This window comes from Nuphar pumila, chromosome 4 (assembly GCF_984573655.1).
Source record: "Nuphar pumila chromosome 4, dmNupPumi1.hap1.1, whole genome shotgun sequence".
Lineage (NCBI taxonomy): Eukaryota > Viridiplantae > Streptophyta > Magnoliopsida > Nymphaeales > Nymphaeaceae > Nuphar > Nuphar pumila.
Window position 1 is genome coordinate 27,113,444 of NC_143252.1, and position 25,540 is coordinate 27,138,983.

Here is a 25,540-nt window from a genome sequence, read left to right on the forward strand (position 1 = left end):
AAAAATTTTGCCTGTTTGAGTATTCGCGGGTTTAAGGAAAAGTGAAAATTAAATTTGTGTGCATTTAATAGGGACATGCATGCAAAAGTAACTCTGATAAATAACTTAATAAGTTATTCATGCATGTGCACTGAATCATGCATCTTTATTGTTCAACATTAATTTATGCATTTCTGTATATTTGATTTGGCATGTTATTTGTTGAATGCTTGAATGATAAGTTAATTATGGTAAGTTATTGCTTGTGATTTCATCTGAAATTTATACATGAGTTAATTTATATTATTTCCTTTACTGGTGGGTTTTTAGAGGAATTTGTATGAAGACTTCATTTCTTATCTGTTTTCTTAAAACTGTTTTACAGGCACAGATACTCAGTCATGTCTAGGACTAGCTGGCTAGAGGACGAGAGACTTGTGACTTGGTATTTGGGTTCTGACCAGGGCGCAGAATTTTGAGAGTCGATTTCTATATTTTGACATTCAACTTATTGATTTAATTAATGAAGTTTGATTTATTATTTTTAAGTGATTCAATGCATGGAATGGTTTGTGGTTTGATTATATTAAATTTGTGATGTATCCCGGGTCCTTGGGAGGTTTTCTGCAATTGTTTAAAAAAAAATCACTATTTTTCGAGGGTCAGTTGGGGTCGTTACAGTTTATGCCATTAGTGGCTTTATGTGTGCATCCGTCTTATTTCATTACACTTTGATACACATATATAGTGAAGGCACTAACGTAGAAACATAGTAGAGTTTGACAACATTGTCATAGACTTGACCTCGTTAAGGAGAAAACCATATTGACATTACCATAATCAAAACAGGAGTTCTTTGCTCTTATGGTAGGTTGGGCTGTTAGTTTCAGCATGTTCCTACTAGAATTCATATTAACATTGATGTGCATATGATATATCAACAATTCCATCTATAGACGGCATTCTTCATCTTCTCCTTCTGTTTATGCTTAAATAAATGATGATTGAGGTGGAGAAGTGATTAAAAAATACTTTTACTAGAGTATACTTTGTGTTCTTGAATGGTTCATTGGTTCTCTTATTTCATGGAGGTATAAGCAGAAACCTGAAGTATCTCCCTTCTCTGATGAAGGTTGACATAGGGCAATAGCTACTAAATCTAAAACCCATACGATATTTCAGTCTCTACATATTTAACACAACAATATAGCGAGTTAGCAACAACCATATGTCACAATAATTAGTCATGTCTTGGGCTTGTTTATTTCTATCTTCTGGTCAATGAACCCAACAAAACTTTTCAAAAAGGCAAGAATATTAACGTTTACATGGCATTTATACAATTCTATCTAATAACTCAACTTTCATTAAAATCTCTAATATAGAGCGAATACAGCTGTGAGGTGATTACAAGCCTTCCAAAAGATCAAGGTGGAGTTATTAGCTTGATCTTTTGGAAAACATTGTAATTGCTTCACAGTTGTATTCATCCTATATTGGAGATTTTAATGAAAATTGAGTTATTAGATAGAGTTTTATGAATGCTCTGTATAAGCGCATATTCTTGTTTTTTTGTAAAGCTTTGCATGGTTCATTTAAGACCAGAAGACAAGAATTAGCAAGCCCAAGGGTCACACTCTAAGACATGACTAATTATGGGCCTGTTTTAGGGTGTGACAATATAGATTATTTTTTATAACTGCTAAATAATGTCATCCAAAAATAATACAGGAACTGATCATATAAGGGCAATAAAATTGTAACATGCTCAAAGCATATGCCTTGCGACACAAAAGCTAAGGTACAGAGACAAAAAATAACAGCATAGGATGCCATTTTTAAATCAGCATTTACCTGAGATAAATTTTTATTAGCCCTTAATCTTGGCTATAATTTCAACAGTAAGAATAGATTAGGAAATTTATGATACAGTACAGCACAGTGGTCCTAGATTTTCAAGTCACAAGTGCTTTCATTATAGAAGCAACATGGTTACCCATTGTGAAAAATGGAAAAACCTTTCAGCATTTGAAGTTTCGAACTTTTAGATCTTTGGTGAAAACCAGACAGGGAATGACAACATCAGATACTTATTCCAAGTAACTCAGATTATCATAATGGATAACTACTGAAATAGAATACTTACAAGACCCATTACAGCAGAAATCACAATGGCAGCAAGACCACACTGCAGTTGCACAAGAATATATGGTAATCAAAATCTCGTACCGGAAAGTATGTTCTTATATCATGAATCAATACTAATAACAATTCTTCATGAGACACTGCAGGTCTATCAGTTGCATAAATAGATGACAGTACATATATAAAGGTATGAAAAAGCCATCTAAAGAATGTCAAACATGTAATGGACAAAAAACGAAAAAATAGAAAAAGGTGAGTAACAAAAGTTTATTCCCAAGCATGAAAAAGAAGATTTCATGGAAATTACACCTGAGGAATATCGGTAAACAAGGATGTCATGAACAAGAGGGCACATCCCATAATTATTCCCATAACAATTCCAGATAACCCTGTCTTTGCTCCACTTTCATGATTTACAGCTGATCTTGAAAAGGATCCTGCAAACCATGTATGTCATACCTTATATATCCACATTTGTACAGCAAAGCCACATTCAGAATCCAAACTAGTCTTGCAATAGGGAAATTTATAGACCATACTTCATCATCATCAAGTGATGCTGATGTAGTGAATACAGCAGTAGGAAATGAAAGAAGCATGGGCATGGCTTGTGAAAAACAACAAGGAGCTAAGCTACAAGAGAGGATCCGGCTCTTATTCAACCTGGAATATCAGGATTTAATCTGCTGCCTTTCCCCAATGCATATCAAGTTTTCATGTAATTTGCCCCTTTTTCAATTTAAGGCTCTGCTTGTGTTCAGCTTGAGCTAAGCTGAAACATATGTCCATGTGCTGGACTTGAACGTCACACAAGCTCAAACTGAACTAGGCAATCACGGCTGAACCTAGCAGCATGGCCTGATCGGCTTGGAGCATTCACACTGCTACATGCATACAATAGCTAACGCTCAAACTAGGTGCATGAGAAATTCCACAAAACAATTTTAAAGATATGAAATTTCACCTGTTGTGGGGTATGCTGAGAAAAAGGAACCGCAAATATTTGCTACGCCCAGGCCAAACAACTGTAAGGCAGGAAATCAAATTCCAGTTTAGTAATAACATACACATGCAGTACTAAGCATTTTTAATTTCTAGGAGACTCCTAAGCAATGTATGTCCAGCCAAAAACCCCATTTGGATTCCAATTTACAGCAGTCATCAAAAGGTTTTAGCTGGTCATGACTGCACTAAATACATGAAGAGTACATAAGATCATTCTATTGATTATGTCATATAAGAGATATAATACGAGTAAATAGCATACAACTGTTTTATAGTATTTGTCATAAGCAAGACGGAATCCAAAATATGGATAACCAGAACTTTCCATGGTAGGAAAATTCCTCCATGAACAGCCACTAAACTTCAAAATATTGAGTCCACTAAAGCTGGAAAGTTTGTCTATTTTGGTGAAGCCAATAACAAAGCACAAGTTACCATTATAACAAACAGTATGGTACAACTGTGCAAAACAAATTGCATAGCATCAATAGCTGTAAAAGCATGCACACACTCACACACATATAGATGTTGTGGCTCATCATATAATGTCAGAATCTTTGTTATGGCATGAATTTTTTTGGATGAATATGATCTGAAAGTCAAACAAGTAAATAATTGGCACTTAACAAGTTTGTTATTAGATCTTTTAAACCAAGCTGGCTTCAAATTTAAATTCTTCAATCCATAACTTGAAAATATGGGGTTTGATGCTTAATTTCTAAGATCAGAAGGGTATTTTAGTAATTCTGATTGCAAGGCAATTTGTAATTTCATCTGACTATCCAGATTAATGGACTGCCTTGTGAATATATGGTTGTTTATGTCCATTTAGTCATTTTCTCTATAATGGTAAATCATTCTTTCTATGTAATGTATTATTAGGGCTGCAATATAAAATAAAATTCACAGGTGTTTCTCCTCACCTGGACAGAACAAGAAGTCACGACTGCTCTGCTGCATATTTATTTATTTCATCTTTCATCAGTTCAAATTGCAACATGATATCAAACCGCTCAAGTTAACCTCTCATCTAATCTAGATCATATTGGTCACATTGCCTGCTCATGTGCATAAACCATGGGTAAGTAGAGGCATTCAACTTCACCCATCAACTCAAATCAAGGTGCACCTTGATCAGCTTGGTACTGCCCAAACCAAGTTTTTTGTCTAACCACAGAGGTGGTATTAGCAGGAAGAGAACCTTCGGTACCTCCATCTTTGACCCTCAATGAAACTCGTCCTTAGTCCTTCCCTATACCAGCCCTATTCTTCCTTCGCATCACGCAGCCCGTGTATAAATGAAGCATGTTTCAATATTGTCATCCATAACCCAGTTCTTTTTTGAACTACAGGAAGAAGGTCCAACATTGAAATCAAATTTTGGGGTCTTTGGGTTCTCTGATCAAAAACCTAATTTGAATAGGAACCCAGATTTCACCAGAAAATTCTGTTAATTATCTATAAAGCAGACAAAAAAAACAGAGATAAGGAATTCTACAAGCACAAGATTTGTTAGCCTGACCCTCAGGACCTGCTTTAAAAGCCACCTAACCACGTTACAAGGATATCTTCAGAAAAATCTTAAAAGCCTCAAAGTTAAAATTTTCAAAATAGACATCCTGTTAATTCACCTGGTCATGATTATGCTGATAGTAATTTCAAAATGCCATTTTTGAAGTAGAAAGTGAAAAGAGGGACAAAGCATAAAAAGAGAACTTAACTAAATGGAACTTCTGATGGATATTACTCAAATCAATCATTTCATCGACTCAAGGAAGCTGGTTTGGACATGTATAATTGAATTAAGATGGATACAGATAAAACTTGTTTCCTGATTTTATCTGGCTCTAAGTACAAACACGAGTAAGCTTAGATGTCAACTTGAATGTGGCCTTAACAGATTTAGCAGACGCCACAAATAGCCATCACATGAACCAAATTTACTGCAGACGAACAATTTTGTATTTTAAATTCTTCAACCACAATCATATTGCATAAGAAAGAAATATCTAATACCTCTTGGTTTGAGTCCAGCTCATATCCATTCTTTGCCGCCAATGCCTTAGCAATTCCCACAGATTCCTTAATTTTAAAAAACATACCATTATTTATAAACAATCAGCATGGAGAGTCACTGGCAGCAACTTGTACAATTTATCGTTTCTGCCTCACCAATATAGCTACACCAGTGATTAGAAAGGCTGTTGGTATCAAACTCTTCACATACTTGAATTCCTTAGGTATAGAAAATTTTGGAAGGCCTTGCGGGATATCACCTACCTGCATATAAACATAACAAATTCAATCAAATGAAGCCAGAGATTACCAAAGAGAGTTCCATTAACTAGAGACACTCAAGGTACTCTGAGGCATGCCCTTGATGCCAGAGCTTGCCGAAGAGTGTCATTCTCAAAGCTCCACTATTACATTAAAATGCAAGAGACACTCATCCAATTGCACGTCATGCCCTTGATTGATAACAAAAGCCCAAAATGGCTTGATAATTTATTTATATAGAATGCAGCTATAAAAAACACTGGTGTCCCAAGAAAAAAAAATCAGAGTTTCAATTTTCATGAAATAAATGAAAAATTCCTTACCACAGAAATTGATGATGGATGAACCACTTTCACGAAAACTGTACCCACAATGACTGCAGTAAGTGGACCTGATGCCCTTAGAAAGCGCAAGTTTTTCTTAGTTTTTCCCTGCAAAGACAAACTTATATTAGAAAAGCACAGATTATGCAGTTAATCTTGTTAGAGAGCCCTCAGAAACACAATGAAAAGCATGACAATCAATCTAGAACAGGGAAGGGCTTGGGCTTTACATGAAAAACCATAAGTTCATACCAAATGCTTCATGATGAGGAGAATCGCAAGAATGATAGATCCCATCACAAAAGGAGGCCACGAGAACTACAGAATGAAATTATGTCATCAAATAAGCACTAATGCCATCAAAGTTATGTTTAAAAAGCATAAATTACTTAAGATTATAAAGCTGATTTTCAGGCATTAAGCTGTTGACACTGCTATAAGCTACAACCTAATTTAACATGAAATCGAATGACCGTATGAATACATGATTTTGTGCTTATAACCCCATGATTTGTTCGCAAGTTACCTGATTGTTTGATGAATCTAGAAACAGATGAGCTGCATAAGCACGACACATTCTTAACCCACAGTGGTGAAAAGAAATTAAATATATAATGGGGCTCCAAGTAGGATAAATAGTAATAGCAGCACAAAGCTGAAATTATAAGCAGGGCATGAAACTCAAACAAGTAAAATAGCAGAGAAAAAGAAGGCATTTTTCCTTTCCTTCGAAATGACTACGAGATTGAAAACTTGAAATAAAATAAGAAAGAAATTGGTAAATGACTGCCACCAACAAACCATGCCGTGATGAAGCAAGCCATGTAAGCTTATCAGAGATATGCATAATATTTAGTAATTAGCATACAATACTGACAAGAAATTATGTTCAAATGGCTAAAAGGTTATGGTTATGAAATAACAGGCATGTTTTACCCATGAAAAAATATATTTGGTCCAAAGTCAGCTATTGGAAACATAACAGCATAGTGAATGTTTATCCCCTAAAGAAGCTTAACAGGCATATTTTGTTAAAGTATGCTTGTAATATAGTGTTGTAACAATATAGTCAAAGTACTCTATCTTGTAATGGTCAAACCAGTCCACATTTTCTTGCTTAGGTTTAAGTTGTAACTATTTATGTTGTCAAGGGCATTTTAGTCATGAAAAAGTTGTAATAAGAGAAATTGACCCTTATATGTTGTATCTCTCTTTCTCATTGGTTTTCTGTGGTATATATTTCTATGACAAATTGGTATATGCTGATTTCTGTGATATATATTTCTGTAAAAAACTGATAATATGATTATGCGAGAATACTCATGTTTTATATAGTGCTTTACATGATTCATGTTTAGGATTGCCTTTCTTATTTAGCGATTTATGTTATTCATGTTCAATTATGTGATTTATGTGATTTATGTGATTCATGTTTTATATGGCGATTTATAATTATCTTGTAATGAATTTCACGTTGCAGACATGTTTGCTATTAATTTTAGCCATTCATTGTAAACTTTGTATCTTTTATTTTTTTATTTTTGGTACCAACTAGGCAGTCCCACCTGGTCTCTAACTAGTCTTTTTAAAGGTCTACCTGTTAAAATACATGTACTCTTACACATATATGTATATATATATGTATATATATGTGTGTGTGTGTGCAATACCCGATAGGGGTACTTTTGTCATTTTTCATAGCTACATAGTTGTTTTTAGAAAACAACTATTTATTTATTTTTTAGAATTAGTTTATTTCATGCTTTTTTATTTTTGTTTTTTATTTCACGCAAGAGGGGGCCCCACATAAGAGTCGTTGGGGCCTCCAACGGTCACAAATGTGACTATTGGGGGCTCCCAACATCTCTATGGGGAGCCCCTTTTGGCCTCTGCTTTTTTACTCCTCTTTGTGTATAAATAGGGGTTGCTCCCCTTGTATTCTTCATGGCTTTTTAAGCCCTCATTCAATAAAGAGTGTTTATTTTTTATGTTTTGCCTCTTTGAAGGCTTCTTGTGTTGTCCCTTAGTGGACTATTTCTTTATTCCCCATTGTGGGTTTGTGATTGTCCATTGTTGGACCTTGTGAATGCATTAAGCATTCTTGTTATTCATTTTCACCCACTTTCTTACATGGTATCAGAGCCACAAAATTTTTTAGATTTTGAAAAGCTTCTTCCTCGATTTTCATGCTTCATTTGCAAAGGTGTGTTACTTATCACCTTGTTCTTGCAAGGAGTGTTTCCTTACTTGGCTAGGTGTGTTTCAGCACTTGCCAAAAGGGTGTTTTATCATGTCTCTATCAGCTACAAGAGGATTTGGTTGGAAAGAAGAGCTTGAGCAACATCGTTGTATTGTATTCTCTCTCTTCTCCTTAGAGTTACTTGGCATGTATTTTTTCATTTTTCAAGTATTTAGCCCATGCATTATGCATGAGAAAAACACTTCTTGTTCTTTATCATTGTATATATATACATATATATATACATATATATATATATATGTATGTATATATATATTGTATGATTAAAATAAAAAACAAAATGTATGTTTTTTTGAAATTTTTAGTATTTTAATCATCGATGAACTTGTTTTAAGAAAACAAAATATATGTATCATGTTTGAATCTCGAAGCTTTCTCAAAAATAACTCTAATATATATATATATAATCATGAATTATTAATCGAAACGCGAGGGCTAAGGTATATAAGGAGGTTTATGACAAGTTGGATACCAAAGAAGGCGAGAAGGATATTTATAGGCTTGCAAAGATGAGAGATAGGAAATCTAAGGATTTGGGTATGGTTAGATGTATCAAAGATGAAACGCAAAGGGTTTTAGTCAAAGATGAGGAGATTAAGGAGAGATGGAAAGATTATTTTGATAAGCTATTTAATGATAGTCATGCTCAAGATCTTGGAGACTTCTTCATTCCTTTTCATGAGATTAATCGTGACTTCATGCGCAAGATTCAAAAGAAAAAAATTGCAGAGGCTTTGAAGAAAATGAAATCAAGAAGGGCAGTTGGCCCAGATGGTATACCTATCGAGGCTTGGAAATGCTTGGGAGAGAAAGGTTTAGAATGGTTGACAAATCTTTTTAACTTGATTTGGCGAACAAATAAGATGCCTAATGAGTGGAGGAAGAGTACTTTGGTGCCTTTATATAAGAATAAGGGTGATATACAAGATTGCACAAACTATCGTGGTATAAAACTCATGAGTCATACTATGAAACTTTGGGAGAGGGTGATTGAGTCTAGGTTGAGGAAGGTTGTCATGATATCGGAGAATCAATTTGGTTTTATGCCTGGAAGATCAACTATGGAAGCTATACATCTTCTTAGACAACTTAGTGAAAGATATAGAGAGAGGAACAAAGATTTGCATATGATTTTTATTGATTTAGAGAAGGCATACGATAGAGTACCTAGGGACGTTCTCTGGTGGACAATGATGAAGAAAGGTGTTTCTCTCAAGTACATTAGAATAATTAAAGATATGTATGAAGGAGTAGTAACCAATGTCCGCACTTGTGGAGGGGTGACAACCAATTTTCCAATAACGATTGGGTTACATCAAGGATCTGCTTTAAGCCCTTTCCTATTTGCGATAGTGATGGATGAGCTTACGAGATCAATTCAAGAAAATGTACCGTGGTGTATGTTGATTGTTGATGATATTGTTTTGATTGATGAGTCTAGAGTTGGGGTTAATGCTAAGTTAGAATTATGGAGACAGACATTGGAAGCTAGAGGTTTTAAGTTGAGTAAGAGTAAGACTGAATATATGGAATGTCGGTTTAGTAAGCAACGAAGTAGTGATGGGAGTGTAGTGAAGCTTGGTGAGCAAGAAATACCGGTGAATGATTATTTCAAATATTTGGGATCCATCATTCAAAAGTATGGAGAAATTGATGGAGATGTAAATCATAGGATAAAGGTTGGGTGGATGAAATGGAAAAGTGCAACTGGAGTGTTGTGCGATCGTAGAATGCCATTGCGATTGAAGGGAAAGTTTTATAGGACGACTATTAGACCCGCTTTACTATATGGTACGGAATGTTGGGCTGCCAAGAGACATCATATTCAAAAAATGAGTGTAGCTGAGATGCGGATGCTTAGATGGATGTGTGGAAATACTATAAAAGATAAGATTCGGAACGAGGAGATACGTAAGAAGGTAGGTGTTGCACCCATTGAAAATAAGATGCGAGAGAATCGTTTACGGTGGTTTGGACATATTCGGCGAAGGCCTAATGATGCTCCAGTTAGAAGGTTGGAGAAATGGGAAAATATATTAGTTAAAAGAGGTCGGGGTAGGCCTAGGAAGACTTGGATGGAGATGATAGGAAAGGATATGAATGCTTTGAACCTCACCGAGGACATGGCATTGGATAGAAATGATTGGAGGAAAAGGATTCATGTGGAAGACCCTAAATGAATTTCTTTTTTGGTTCATATCGCTGACCCCAATTGTTTTGGGATGAAGGCGTAGTTGTTGTTGTTTGTTGTTGTATGAATTATTAATTCTAGATAGTTCTTCAATCATATTCTTATCTTAAAATAATTTGATAATGATGTCTTATTTCACAAAATATATTCTTGTTTGAACTTGCATTTCACACACACACACACACACACACATATATATATATATATATATATATAATTGTCAATTACAATTTGTATTTCATCTTTGATAGACATGTGTGCTCATGCTTAAACTCCTTGACTCTTTACATGCTTAAACTTGCATATATACTTAAACTTGATTGGAAGCATGTCTTTTGTACGAGACATGTGGTTTTAATTTTTGCACGACTGCTTTTGATATCTCTATGAGAATGTATGCATTTGGTCCCTCATATGATTTCTTTTATCTATTCATATGCTTCGGTTAAACTCGCTTGTGTTATCTTTTGTAATGAGTATTTTTTTATTTCATTACAACTGATAACTTTAAGATGTTTTTTCATAATACAAAACTAATTCTTAGATTGATAATTTTTTAGAATGATCCTAGATTTTTGTTCATCTCTAGCTTGATTTTTGGATATCTTGAATACATTTTATAATGTTAACTCAATTTTCTCTAAAAATGTGTCATAATCACATAAAATAGATTGCATTATGAATAAATAATTGACATAATTTCATAGCCTCTATATAAATTGTTGGATTATCTTTCAAGTATTCTTGATTAGTAATAATTGTGTTATAAGAGGTCCTAAAAACTTCATATGCATTATTTGCTTAATATTTCTTGTTGTGTTTGTCTCATAATATACCTTTTTAACTTCATTTTGAAGAATTAATTATGTTAAGCATGATCCGTGTTTATGCAAAATTGTTGTCATAAGGCATTCTGTTGTGCATATGATTGCACTTTATCTAAAATTGATTATCTACCAATATTGGATCTTTGATTTGATTTTTCAAATCGGTCCTCTTTATAAAAATCACCTATTTGGAAAATGATTTCCCTAAGTATTTATTGCCTTCTTATGGCGTTTATATTGTTCATCACAGGTTATTTAATGCATCACTTTTTGGCCTTGTTATTACAGAGATGTTTGTTAGGGTGAGTTATGTGCACCTTGTGTTATGTCATTTTAGATTGTCAACTTGTAGTTTGACTCTAAATGACATGTTATGTGATCTCTGATTATGAGTGTGTCACTCGTTTGTTTTTTGCCATTGATTTTATTATGGATACTCTTAATTATGTATACCTGTGATGGATGTCTAAGGTTTAAAACCATAGTGTTTCAAGGTTTATTGAAAAATTGATATCCATCATGTTAAATGTTTTTCATTACAAGCATTCTTGCCTCAAGTGTTTTCTTCTCTTATGTCTCTTATCTAAGTGTCATCATATGTAGACAAGAAATATTGTTCACATCTTCGTGTGTGATTTAACCCATGGTTGGCTTTGTACTCTTGTTCTAGTAGTTAAACATACTTGATTTAGAGTGTCATTATATGTAGACAAGATATGTTTATTCACATTTTTATGTGTGTTTTTAGCCCATGGTTGGCTTTTGTACTCTTGTTCTAGTCGTTGATACACTCATTTCAAGTATTATTATATGTAGACAAGAGGTATTTATAACTTTATACACACCTTTATGTGTGTCTTTGGCCTTTAGTGGCATTATGTTTATATTCTTGTAGCTTATACACTTGATTTATGGGTTTTGGAGGACTAATGAGGTGGTTGCTTGTAGTGGATGAACTATTGTTGAGATTTGCAAAATTCCATATTTATGGAAATTCTTAACCTGGTTTTGATTTGTATGTATCATTCCATTTATCATATGGGATTTCTTTCTAAATTTTAATCCTTACTACCTGTTTCTTCCTTGCATAGAAAAATATTTATCGACAAAAGTTCATATCATTGATATGCATATTTGGAAATCACTTTTACATTTTGGAATTTACCCTATAAGAAATTTGGGTATGTTGCACATTAAGTGCTTGTGGTTCTTCGGCCTTCTAGTGGGCTTTTGTATTTTCCCAATATTTCATTTTAAGATATGTGAGTCACTATTAACTCATCTTTTATTGATAAAATTAATTCTCTCTTCATTATTGATTTATTTGTATTGAACATGCTTTAACTATATAATGTGTGGACACTTTTGTGCCTTTATGCACTTAACCTCCTTGTGATTCTTGTGAGTTAATCAAGTCATTTTTGGACTTGATCTTATTAAAAATATTTTCACATTAAAGTCATCTTTCGAACTTGATGTTCTTTTAGTCTTGATGACATTTTCACAATTATACATAAAAGTTATGTATAATGTATATATTAGCATGAAGTTAAGTAGCTCTTTCTAAATGCATGGAGCTTATTGCTCTTCTTCTTTTAATAAGGATTCACTGTTTTATGACTTTATGCACATATCTTCTTCGTATGCATTCTCTTTGGAGACATTATACAACTTTCTCACATAGTATTGAAATGCTTAAACTTTTTTGGCATAACTAAAGATTCATTTGTCTATTGTGATCTTCCATTTTGTATATCCTTTTATAGGATTTGTTTGAAATGACTCTAATAGACACTCTTTTGAGAGATTGGTATGACTCTTAGAAGACCACTATTTCTTCTAAAAACATTTTTTATGCATAAGTAATTATCTTGTCTTAATGGATCATGTTCTAAAAATAAGTTGATTGTGATTTAATCTCATCCTTGAGGGATGTTCCTCTTGTCTTTCTTAAATATTTAATGATTCAAAAAGTTATTACTATTTTGTTTAAACCATGTTATTCTTGCTTTACAATATATTGTGGTTAAAAAATTTTGCAATTCTTGGGCTAGAATATTTCTCTTGTGTACTTGGAGTCTTCTTTTGGTTTGTTCTTTCTATACAGGATCGTTAAGATGTGCCTTAGATACATCATGGATTCAACCAATGAAGGTACTTGGGGATGATCACCAATAAAGACATTTTTGAAGACTTATATTTGAAAGAATTTGCTGAGATGTCATAAAGATGGAGATTTCCCTTGAAGACTTTTGAAGAATTGGACTTCTTCCCAAGATTCCTTTTGTATTTCCAAACTTTCGGGATAATTTTCCCCGCAAAGTTTGAGGGGGGTGTTAAAATACATGTACTCGTACACATATATGTATATATATATAAATATATATATATGTGTGTGTGTGTGCAATACCCGATAGGGATATTTCTGTCATTTTACATAGTTGCATAGTTGTTTTTAGAAAACAACTATTTATTTATTTTTTAGAATTAGTTTATTTCATGTTTTTTTATTTTTGTTTTTTATTTCATGCAAGAGGGGGGCCCACATAGAGTCGTTGGGGGCTCCTAACGTCTCTATGAGGAGCCCCTTTTGGCCTCTGCTTTTTTACTCCTCTTTGTGTATAAATAGGGGTTGCTCCCGTTGTATTCTTCATGGCTTTTTAAGCCCTCATTCAATAAAGAGTTTATTTTTTAGGTTTTGCCTCTTTGAAGGCTTCTTGTGTTGTCCCTTAATGGACTATTTCTTTATTCCCCATTGTGGGTTTGTGTTTGTTCATTGTTGGACTTTGTGAATGCATTAAGCATTCTTGTTATTCATTTTCACCCACTTTCTTACACTACCGACTAGGGGCTGACTAGTACTTTTGACTACATCAGATCCTCCATTGTCAACAATTACTTTGTTTATATCGCAAATGGCACAATTCTGTCCACCACTAAAAACAGCTTTTGACCACAGAAATGATGTACACTTCTTTTCTCTATACACATTATTCATTAGTACAAAGGTCAGAGGACAGACTACACTTGCTCAAAGTGACATTTAACATATTATATTGATAACTTAAAGGCCCTTTCATATACCATTTTGTTCAATTTTCTCTTTCTTCATCTTATAGGAATTGGTGATCATCAGCATCATTTTCTCTGAGCACCTCCCTTAAATGACTTCCATATGTAGACTGAGATTGCTTTGATGGCTGGTTTTGTCATGCTCAGCAGTAGCTGCCAAGAGCATGCATTTCTTTTTGTTCTGAACGATCTCTTTCACTAAGGTACCTTTTAGTTAGTGCTTTTTCATGTCAGGAGCCTTGCAGTGGTTAGATCTATGGGCACTGAGACACATTATGTTTCCTCCAGTGATGATTACTCTTTATTGGCATTACAATGCCATGTAAGAATAGGCAGTCTTGTTTCTACATTTTTTCCTCTTCCTCTGCATTTTTTTTTTCATTATGTCGGTTCTTAGATGAAGTCCATTTTGTAGCAAACCCAGATATTAGCATTCATAGAGAGTTACCAATTGCAACTTGAAATTATTGCTGTTTAAGGACACATATTCCCAACATTCTCCATTGAGACACCATGTTTTCTTTTCTTTGAATCATGACTAGATTATATTATCAGCTATGTCACATGGGTGCGGGTGCGGGTGCAGATGCCGGGTGCTGGGTGCGGGTGCGGATGCCGGGTGCCGGGTGCGGGTGCGGGGATTCGGCACTTCCAAAAAACCCAGGTGCGGGGGTGCGGCAGTGGCAAAAATGTAAAAAATTCCTTCTAGGAAACCAACAGAACTTGCAACAGACTTGGTGCTGCCTATGCAATTGAAACAAGGCTAATATAAATGGTTCATTAAATGAAAAGCAAAGAAGCAGTACAGATTTTTTCCAAGAAAGGGGGACAGGCTATATGGATGAATACAGGTATGCATGCGAGGCTAACCTGACTAGCTCCAGCAATTATACTTTTAACAAGCGGTATGATCTTACTACTGCGAACAATACTATAACCCAAGAAGTATTTAGCTTGAGATAAAGAAATAACTATGGCAGAAGCAGTAGTGAAACCCGAAATAACTGAATGGCTGATGAACCGAATAAGCCAGCCCAATCTGTAATAGAATTGTCGATATTATATGGCATAATTTGAAATCAGTAAAACAGGAGAAAGAAAATCTAGCATAAAGCAATCTGTAATATGATAATATTTAATTTGTAAGGTAACATCAGCAGTTCACCAAAGTCACAATTTTAGAGCATGCCCTATTAGACTCCAAAAACAATTACCAAACAATGAGGACAATGAACATATGAGCAATAATTTCCTCACATGGCATAGCACTTAATGAAGTATAAACACAAAACATATATGAAATACCAAACAAGAAAGTGATTGAAGTGAAGTAGCACAGATAGGTACAACATGAACTTTTTCTTCTGAAAAGGACTAAATTTAGAATTCTATGTATCTAACTTCTGACATTTGCAAGTTTTCCCTCTCTTTTCTCTTTTAAAAATTCTAAACAGTGTTGACAGAACCACAAGGACAAGAAACACCTCACTGGAAACAACAGCCATGATAAACATCACACACAATGGAGAATAGCATTTTTTGAACCATTCATGTGGGGAAGGGGGCTATCAAAAAAATGAAAATAACAGCAATGATAAAAAATTGGAAAATGGGACAAACTTTCAGGAATGAATGATTCAATGAAGCAAATGTTTTGCATTCTATTATTTTAACAAAGTAGATATGCCATATTTTGCAGTCCAGGTGTGTCATATGGTTGTATTAGGATGATGACACACACACACACACACACACATATATATATGGGCCTATCTTATGGTTAATGTGTGAACAAATAAGGAAATATGAGAGATATGGCTGGACATAACCCCATGATTTTAATGTTAGTTGAATATCATCTATGCAACAGCTATAAGGTGATTTTCAAATTGAAGGGGCACTATCACCAAGTCATAATATCACAATCTGGTCCCATGTTGCCTATAGACAGCCCATGACCATGGCGTATAGAGAAACAAGAGAAAAGAGATAGAAAATTAAGGGAGAAAGGAGACCGTGCCTGCCCATAATTTCACAACACAGCCTTTATACTGACAATCTACTTCATAATAAGTTTGAGCAATAATGATCAACTAGACCTCTGACTCATAACAAGTTGAGAGACCTTTGCTTTATAACAAGGAACCTAAAATTTGAGGTATGCTTGGAATGGAACTGGGTTCATTTATCTCCAATTTTGATGCAGGAGCAGAGCGACAGATTTCTGGGTCCACAGGGTCCATTTGGATCCATTATAGTTTTGGATTTTTTTTTCTTTTATTTAGATCTCATGTAATGGATATTGGATCCAAATACTTAATCCATATCCAAACCTAGTAGTTCATTAGGATTAGCAAGTTTCTTAATTAATGTTTATCAAAATAGGCAGGTTAGGTCTTGTAACATTAGGACTCTTCTCCTATAAGTAAAGGGTTATCTAAGGATTAGAGGAGACAATTGAGTTGGAATCCAAGATTTGTCTTATTTCTAGTTTCAATTAATTCTTTGCAATTTCCTATTATTTCCCCGCAATTTTTATTAGATTTCTCATTTTTCCTAGATAAACTTATAGTTGGGTAGAATTTTTTTATAAATTCATTCTTGGATTTACATCAATTTGGTAAAAGAGCCAAATTTCTAATTGTGTTTATCATGTCGGAATGTGAGCACGAAGAAAACATGGAAGAAATCATGGTTGAAACTTGAAAGCAAAGATGCATAATTGGATTTTCCTTATGACATGAAGTCGTTGAAGTCACTTTTCCTTCAACTACGCAATGATGTAACGTCAATAGCCAAATCGATGCATGAGATGAAAGATGAGCAAAAGGCAATGAATCGGTGACTTGCAGCCTTGGAACAACGGGTCGATGGTCTCTCGCGACGTTTGAAAGTCGAACAAAGGCAGTGAATCGGCGATTTAGGTTCTTCGAGGTGGGGAAGGAGGTTATCCTGCTCACCCACCCCCTTCTTCTTACTTATTTCACTCAGGACGAGTGGTCACGAAAAACACCCAACCACATCATCAATTCCCCCCCCCCCACCTATGATTCAGCCACCGCCATCGCCTACACTTCACAACCCGCCGTCATCGGTAGTGTCTACATTAACAGAAGAAGGAACAAAGGGAAGGCGGTAGATGACCCTTCCCTTTCCTTTTTTACTTTTTTCCTGATGACCTAGGGTCCGGCCACCGGTGCCGACATGTGCGACGATCGTCTGACGGACGGAGCCGGCCAGTGGAGCCTTGGGCCCCCAGCGGGATGTTAAAATAGACTATATATTTGATTATATATATAATCATATATATATATATGATTATTACTTGTATTACCCTTGAAGGCTATTTTGGTTTTTTCACAATGGAACATTTTCATACTTTTTTCTTTTCTTTTTTTTACTTTTTCTTTTCTTTATTTTTTTATGTCATTTATGTAAAAGAGCATGGGCTCTATGGTCAAAAGACCATAGAGTAATGGTCACATTTGTGACCGTTGTGGGCTCCCAACAACTCCATTGGGGGCTTCCCAATAGAGTCCATATTCTCTTTCCCCTCTTTTCTCGTGTATAAATAGGGATGAATCGCTCACATGTATTTCAATGCTTTTTCAAAGCATATTCATCCAATAAACTCCGTATTTTTACTTTTGTTGTTATTCTAAGACTCTTTGAAGTCTTTGTATGCACTCTTGTGCTTGTATTGTGCCTTTGTATTGTCCATTCTTGGACTTGTGTATGTGCTTTTGCTCTTTGTCTTGTAATTCCACATATCTCATCACACAAGAAGCCACCTGTTGTTGCTTGAAGGGAGGTCTTCTACCTGACCTCCACAATGGGAGGCTCCCACCCCTGGAATACCCCATCGGGTGGGATCTCCCACGTTTGGAGAACCGGTCGAACCGGGTTCCAAGCTGGTTTACTGGTTTGAAACCAAAAAAATTTATGGTTCTAGGCCAATTCTAGCCTAGAATCCGCCAATTCCAATCATGTTAAAAAGTTTTTCATAAGGAGACATTATTTAATTTTGAAGATGGCATTCTATTGATTAAATAGGTGGAGGTTAACACGGCTTCGGCCCAAAAAAAATTTGAAAAATTTTTAGAGATAAGTAATGATCTAGTGGTTTCTAAAATATATCTATGTTTTCTTTCTGTTAGGCCATTTTGTTGAGGAGTTCTTGAGCATGAGCTTTGATGACAAACTATGTCACACGGACTCGGCTAAGGAGGTGCCGCACCCGAGTCGACACGCCCCGACACGGGTGCGGACTCGGGTGCGGACTCGGACTCGTCCCGGACTCGGTCAATGCCGAGTCGGACTCGGTCAACGAGTCCAGGCCGAGTCCGACCACATTTTGGACTCGGTCAACTTTGACCGAGTCCAAAAATGTCCCTAAAAAACCAATTTTTTATCTTTTTTATTTAAATATATATATATAAAAAGAGTCACAGTGTTGTGACAGTGTTGCAGTCACAGACTGTGACTGTGCACAGTCACAGACTGTGCATAGTCTGTGCAGTGTGCAGTGTGCACAGTGCTGTGGACTGTGCCTGTGACTGTGCACAGTCTACAGACTGTGCTGTGGCATTTTAAAAATAAAATAAAATTATATATATATATATATAATTTTATTTTATATATATATATATATATTTTTTTTTTTTTTGCCGAGTCCCCGTGTCCAAAAATTTTAAAATTGTGCCGCACCCGCACCCATGTGACATAGATGACAAATGTACTCATTTGATAAGTATTCTCCACCCGAATCGGATCGAAGAATTGATATGCGGCTTTGAAATTGATTTTGAACTATTGCACAAAATTCTTAAAAATGTTGAAAACTTCCGATTTAAGGTTAAGAAAATAGATCCATACATATCTAGTATAATCATCAATAAAAGTAACATAATATGAATAACCACCTTTAGATAGAACCGGAGATGGTCCCCATAAATCGAAATGCATCAATTCAAACAGTCTTGTTGACACAAAGGTTCTAGTAGGAAAAGGAATAGACTCATTTTTCCAAAAATGCAATCTTTGCAATTGATATCTTTTTCTTTACAAAATTTGTTTCCAAAAGAAAAAAAATACATTTTAGAGTAACTTGGATGTCCAAGTCTTTTATGCAAAGTCTCAATACTTTTATCTTGGACATAAGTACAAAAAGAAGTATTAGGGAGTGTTAAGTAATCCATAAAATAAAGATCTCCCTTTCTATGGCCTTGCCCAATCCGCTTCCCGGACCGGAGATCCTGCACAAAGCACCCTTGAGATGAGAAAAATATTTCACATCCATGGTCGGCAATTTGGGAAACGGAGAAAATGTTAAGATTTAGTTTAGGAACTATTCTTACTTTTGGAACAAAGAAATTTTGAATATTTTTTGGATTAGGAGTCTCAATACCATTTATTTTGAGAAAGGTTCCATCGGTCGTAGATACACAAGATATTTTTGAATTGGTGCACACGTTGGTTAATGCATTTTCATGGGGAGTCATGTGAAAAGAAGCTCCAGAATCTAAAATCCAAGAATACGTACCGGGGGATGAGGAGGAGGCAATAGCGGCACCGGAGGTGGAGGAAGTGGCCTTTAAAAGTTGTTGGAGAGCCATGTAAATTTAACCAAGAGTATCCTTAAGATCCATGTTTTTGCCTTCATCTTCTTTGGAGGATTCTTCGACGGAAGCCACCTTCAGCTTGAAAGTCCTATTAAGCTTTGGGCAAACGGGTTTGATATGTCCTGGCTCATAACAATGATGACATATAATCATCTTCCTTTCATCACTCCTTTGTTTACCAAAATGAGGTGGTTTGTATGTTTTAACATGGTTCTCGGGTTTAGACACGGCAAGAACTTCATCCATACTTTTACTCATGTCATGCCTAGTCTCTTCTTGAGTAATTTCGACAATAGCATCCTCTAATGGAGGAATAGTGGATCTATGGAGGAGAGAAGATCTAACTTGTTCAAATTAAGGACGAAGCCCAAATAAAAATTGAAACAATCTATCTTGTTCCATTTGCTTTTGTCTGCGTTCTATATCCTCCATAGTCACCCATTTAGGCTCTAAGAGAGACAATTCATCCCACAAAGGGTTTAGAGCACTATAGTAATCTTGTATGCTCATATCCCCTTGTTTTGTGGTTCTCATTTTTTGTTGCAAAAAGTAAGCTCTTGTAAGATCTTTTTTGGTATACATACCCTTCATAAAAACCAAGCTTCATTGGCTTGGCGAAATTTGGCAATATTAGCAGATACTTTAAGTTCAACATTATTCATAAACCATGCTAGGATTTTTGCATGGTTACTCTCTCAATCTTCCACTTGGCGTTGATGATCTTCTATTGCTTTGAGGCGAGCATCACCCTTAAGAGCTTTTTCTTGATCTCCATCCATCTTTGTGAGATTTAGTTGGGGTTCCGGAACGGTCCCCATTACATAACCCCAAAGCTTCTTTCCTTTGAGATTATTTTCCATTGCGGATGCCCACATCATGTAATTTTTTCCATTGAGCTTGAATGATAAGTCGATCTTGGCTTCCATTGCTTTGGTATGAAGATGCAAACAAGAAAAAGTAGAGAGAGACAAGATTTTCACCTTGAATAATCGAATGGCTCTAATACCATGTAATGAAGTATGCGGAAGAATCAAGAATGCAAATGCATTCACAATGTCCAACAAATGGACTTAGCACAAGAGAATAAATCCACTAAAGGGACAATATGAAAGGCCTTGCAACAAGGCTACACATAAAATAAATACTCCATTTATTGGAGAGGAGCTCTCTAAAAGCATTGAAGGATACAAGAGGATGCACCCCTATTTATACACAAGGAGGCACTCAAGGGGCTCCCAATAGAGTCATTGGGGGGCCCAACGACTCTATGGTGGGGCCCCTTAAGTGGCTCAAAAAAAGGATTTTAAAAAAATAAAAAGAATAAAAGAATAAAAAAAAGTACCCCTATCAGGTATTATGGTGTATATATATATTGTTACAATTGTTTTAACACGACCATGCTCATATTTTAACTAACTGCATGTCATAATAACAAAATAACAATCAATGTCATGATTCATTACTGACATATAAATAAACATTATTCATTATAAGCATACTCATGTGCAAATTTTCACAAAAACCAAGAACATAAATGATTAATTTAAGTTTCTCTTAAATTATCTTACGGGTACTCGCAGGCCAAGGCAACAGTAATAGAAGAGAATACACGGGGGTGCATTATGTTGTGTGTTTTATTAACCTGAGTGTTTGACTGAAACTGAAATCCTAAGAGAGTGGTGTAACAACCGAGAGAATCTCCTAAAGGCCAAATCAAAAAATGCATCCCAGAAGAACTTGGAACTACCACCTAAGACAAATTTGGTAGTCCGGGTCTCTTAACTATGAGAACTGGGGATCAACGAGCCATTGTCACTCGAAACTAAATAGCACATGTCCCCGGAGTTGTGTACCACCCTCTCCAAGGTAAGCTTGAGTCTGAGTGGTTGTTAATCTTATTAATTTTGTTATCTGACTTCTCATGAAGTGAATGTATTGAACCTGATAGTTCGATGTTGCAGGTACTCACATAAGCAACGAATTATACCACCGTAGTAGCATGATCCCATAGATTCCCACCTTAGGTAGGTAGGTTGTCAATTATCAACTTATTTATGCATTCCCACTCAGTGTGGCCCGATTCTTTCAAACCAGCGAGCACAAGTGCCTTGGTGCCTTTAAACCAGTCAGGCAAAATTAGAGTTCGGAGTTCTTATGTAATATGTTTATGAGGCTTAAATGTGTGTGCAATATTCTGAATCCTTGGGTTTGCAAATCCCTGGTTAGGCAACCCATGTGCCTTCATTGGCTCATTACATCTATTTGTACATAAGGACATAACCTGTGCTTGCCTAGCACCATAATGGTTCACCTGAATCGCAAGCTCGGCTATGAACTTAAATTAAGAAAATCACAGGTTGCTTAAACTCAATTGTCACTAAGTGTTAATACAGTGGTACCTCTTTATAAAAAGAGTAATTGAAATTTAGAAATTGATATAGCTCCCTTGCCATTAAATTATCAATGCCTTTAATACAACAAGTCAAGTTTGTCATTAAGCTACCGCAGAAATTAATTCTTGAAGATAAAATTTCTGTCATTGAAACTACTGAAAATCATAACTGACATGAAACTTAACACAGAGATCAATTTCTGCCAATGTACTTATCACTGCAATTCAAAACTGTCATATAACCACATGCCGTCATTGACACTTAACACAATTAAATTTCTGTTTATACTCTTAATACATCACGTCAAGACTGTCATGTTATTAACTGCAGAAAATAATTCTTGAGAATAAAATTTGTCATTAAAACTACTATAGAAATCACAAATAAATTTCTGTTTATACTCTTAATACATCAATGCAGGGCTGTCTTGTTGCTAACTGCAGAAAAATCATTATTGAAAATAAACTTCTGTCCTTGAAACTACTACAGAAAATCACAAATAACTTTTTGTTTATACTTTAATACATCAATGCAAGGCTATCTTGTTGCTAACTGCAGAAAAATCATTCTTGAAGATAAAACTTCTGTCCTTGAAACTACTACAGAAAATCACAAATAACTTTCTGTTTATACTTTTAATACATCAAGTCATCAAAACCAAATACAGAGTAAGGATTTCAGCGTATTTGATCTCTTTATTAAACACATGTAACAGATTATTAAGCCTGTAACAAAAATTATCCACACTAGAAGGCCTATCAGAAAGACTTGTAGATTATCATAAGCAAAACACACCATTGTAGTGATTTCAACATACTACAAATGTCAAACACGCGTATTAAGATTTCACAAATGCTGGAAATGCATCTCAGGTGTACTTGCAGGTTTTCAATAAAACAAAAATACGCAGATGAAGTGTTATCAGCGTATTATATATTTTTTTTTGTATTGAAATTTCCCAACTACTAGAAATGCATCTCAAGTATATTTGCAGGTTTTTAGTAAAAACGAAAACACTCAGAGCAGGATTCGATCATAATAACAATATAAAAGAATATGAGCAAAGTGCGTAGGTTGCTAACTTTTCTTTTCGTTTCAGATATCCATTGAGAATGCAGAGGACGCAAAACACATTCTGATGTGTATAGAAATGCAGAAACTATAACGCTCCCCCCATCGTGGGGGGGTTACAGGAGGAGATGGGGACGACGCCCCTTCCTCTCCCACGAAGCAGATCGTGGGAGAGAAAGCGGGCTGCCCCCAGTTAATGCAAAAGGAGGGAGGGGGTAACCGACCAACCCCCATGGCTATAAAAGCCATGGGGGGGGCTCCTCTCATTTCCCTATTCGATCACCAGAGGAACAGAGAGGAGCGTGAAGGGAGAATCGGGAGGAGGTGTTGCAGCCGTCGTCGGTCGCCGTCAGGTAAGCCTCTCTCTCTCGTTGTTTGTTTAAATACGGGGTCGCCAGCAACCTCACGGTTGTCGGCGAGTTGCAGCAAAACAGGGACAGAGAGAACCCTGTCCCTGCATTTCAATAGAAGAAGGAGTGATTGAGGGATTTTCCCTCTACTGTTGTCACCCACTGATGACGAAAACGGGGAAGGGAGGACCGCCTGCCACAAGGAGGCAGAAGGTCTGGCCGTTGCCCTCATCACCGCAGGCACCGGCCCATCTGCAGAGGTTGCAACAGTTCAACAACAATGATGTTGTCGGAACTGTTGCAGAGAAAAAAAAATGATGAAGTGGATAGGTGCATTGTGACAGCAGACCGTATTGGTCTATACGGACCGAGTCGGGTCCGAAGTAGTTAGCAGACCGAGTTGGGTTTGTAATGGTGGACAGTTTCGGCCCAGACCAAAGGTGGACCCAATATGGGTCAGACCGACTAAGTCTAGACCGAGACAAATCGGATGCGTGTGCGATTGATTCATCGAGTACGGTGGAAAAATCGAAGTAGCGAAGACTCTATTTTTCCATTACAAATTGGATTCGGGTTTGGATCTCAATTTGGACCCAAAACTCAAGTTGGATTCGATAAGACGACCTGATTTAGATCCGGACAAACCCTTTTCAAGCAGGTTTGGATCAAGAATACTGAATCCATGATCCAAATCATAGTTGAGTTGATGACCTAAGTGGTCAAATTCTATTATGGATGTGGATCTTAAATTAACATGAATTAAAGATGACATAGAGGTCATTGAAAGAGCAAAAAGACCATTTTGCCCTTGATATGCCTACAAAATATACAAGGCATGACTAAGTGCCCCGAAGTCAGATTCATGTGATTCTTGAATCCATGGATTCTACTGCTTGGGTAGAATCTATTAGTAGGGGATGTGTGAACAAACTCTGAAAAAATGGAGTCAGAGTTTGACAATTAAGTTTATGAGTGTTTTGGTAATTTTGATGATACGAGGTATTCGTTGTTTTCAGATCAAGTGTTGCAATTGGAATTTAAGTGTTCCAGGTAAGTGAACATTTGCAAATTCCTCTTTAGTTGATTAAAACACATGCTAATTAGTTTAGGCATCTTTATATATGATTTCATGTGCTTCAAGTATGCTAGTTTTGTTTATTGTAAAGAGACACTGTTTTGCATGCCTAGGAATTTATAAAGTTCAAGTGTGATGCTTAAACCTGATCATGCATAGTTTCTGAGTTATGAAATAAAAATGGCATGACATGATTGCATGTATGAGATTGATGTGTTATGTGAAAATTGAGGGTAGACTTCAAGAGTCTCAGGGTAGGTATTACCTTGGGAAATGTCACGCTTATGCCTTGGGAGGAGCATTGTAAGTGTCGTGAATTAAGCTGTGGTGGGTTGTCATCCTTAACAGTTCAGACATGTAAACATGTGTTAAAAGTAATTAGTAGATATACATTGAGGATTATATAACGCACTAAATTCAAGATGTAAATGTTGAGTAAAAGTTGTCTATAGGATGACCACCCAGTGTGTGATGAGAACTCTACTAGGAGGCATGATCTAGGGTAATGTTGAGGTGTGTACCTCGTGAGTAACCTGGGAATATCTCAGACGTTTCTAGGTGACCCTTAGGGGTTAAAACATTGCCCACTAGACACATGTAGGACGTAGCATGAACCACAAAACCTTGGGGGCAGGTATAGCTCCTTGAGACACCTTGGGGGCAGGTATAGTCACCCTGGCTCTTCAGCTAGCTACCGTTTGAGTCCCTTCGCTCCCGACTTGCAACCGGCGAGCTGTTGCAGCACATGTGTCCGTAATCTGGGCCGGTTTGGACTACGTTGTTTGTGAGTGGTTCATAAGTCTGGCCAACATTGTAGACTCTGAGTTGTCTACATGGGTTGCTACGCCCGAGGAGGCTATGTCCGGAATAGCCGATTAGAGTAGAAGAGGTGTTTGAAAATAATAATAAAGATGCGGTAAAGGGGGTAAAACTCATAACTAACATGTGTGC

General features: G+C 36.0%; 1 protein-coding gene across 9 annotated transcripts in view; it reads right to left on the reverse strand.

The window, feature by feature from the left end:
* The window catches only part of LOC149839727 (putative sulfate transporter 4.2), a 179,958-nt gene that overhangs the window by 82,779 nt on the left and 71,639 nt on the right, over positions 1-25,540 (reverse strand). For 7 of the 9 annotated variants that reach the window (XR_016431347.1, XR_016431346.1, XR_016431348.1 and 4 more), the window contains 8 exons: positions 14,950-15,118; positions 5,982-6,047; positions 5,730-5,837; positions 5,302-5,409; positions 5,146-5,211; positions 3,089-3,149; positions 2,434-2,561; positions 2,126-2,167 (listed from right to left, as the gene is read on the reverse strand). Coding sequence is in view for 6 of the 9 variants with exons in the window: in XM_090002779.1 (XP_089858905.1) it covers positions 2,126-2,167; positions 2,434-2,561; positions 3,089-3,149; positions 5,146-5,211; positions 5,302-5,409; positions 5,730-5,837; positions 5,982-6,047; positions 14,950-15,118 (748 nt within the window). In the remaining 3 variants the exon portion in view is untranslated. The remainder of the gene's footprint in view (positions 1-2,125; positions 2,168-2,433; positions 2,562-3,088; positions 3,150-5,145; positions 5,212-5,301; positions 5,410-5,729; positions 5,838-5,981; positions 6,048-14,949; positions 15,119-25,540) is intronic. The other 2 variants (XM_090002778.1, XM_090002777.1) reach the window with 2 other exon arrangements.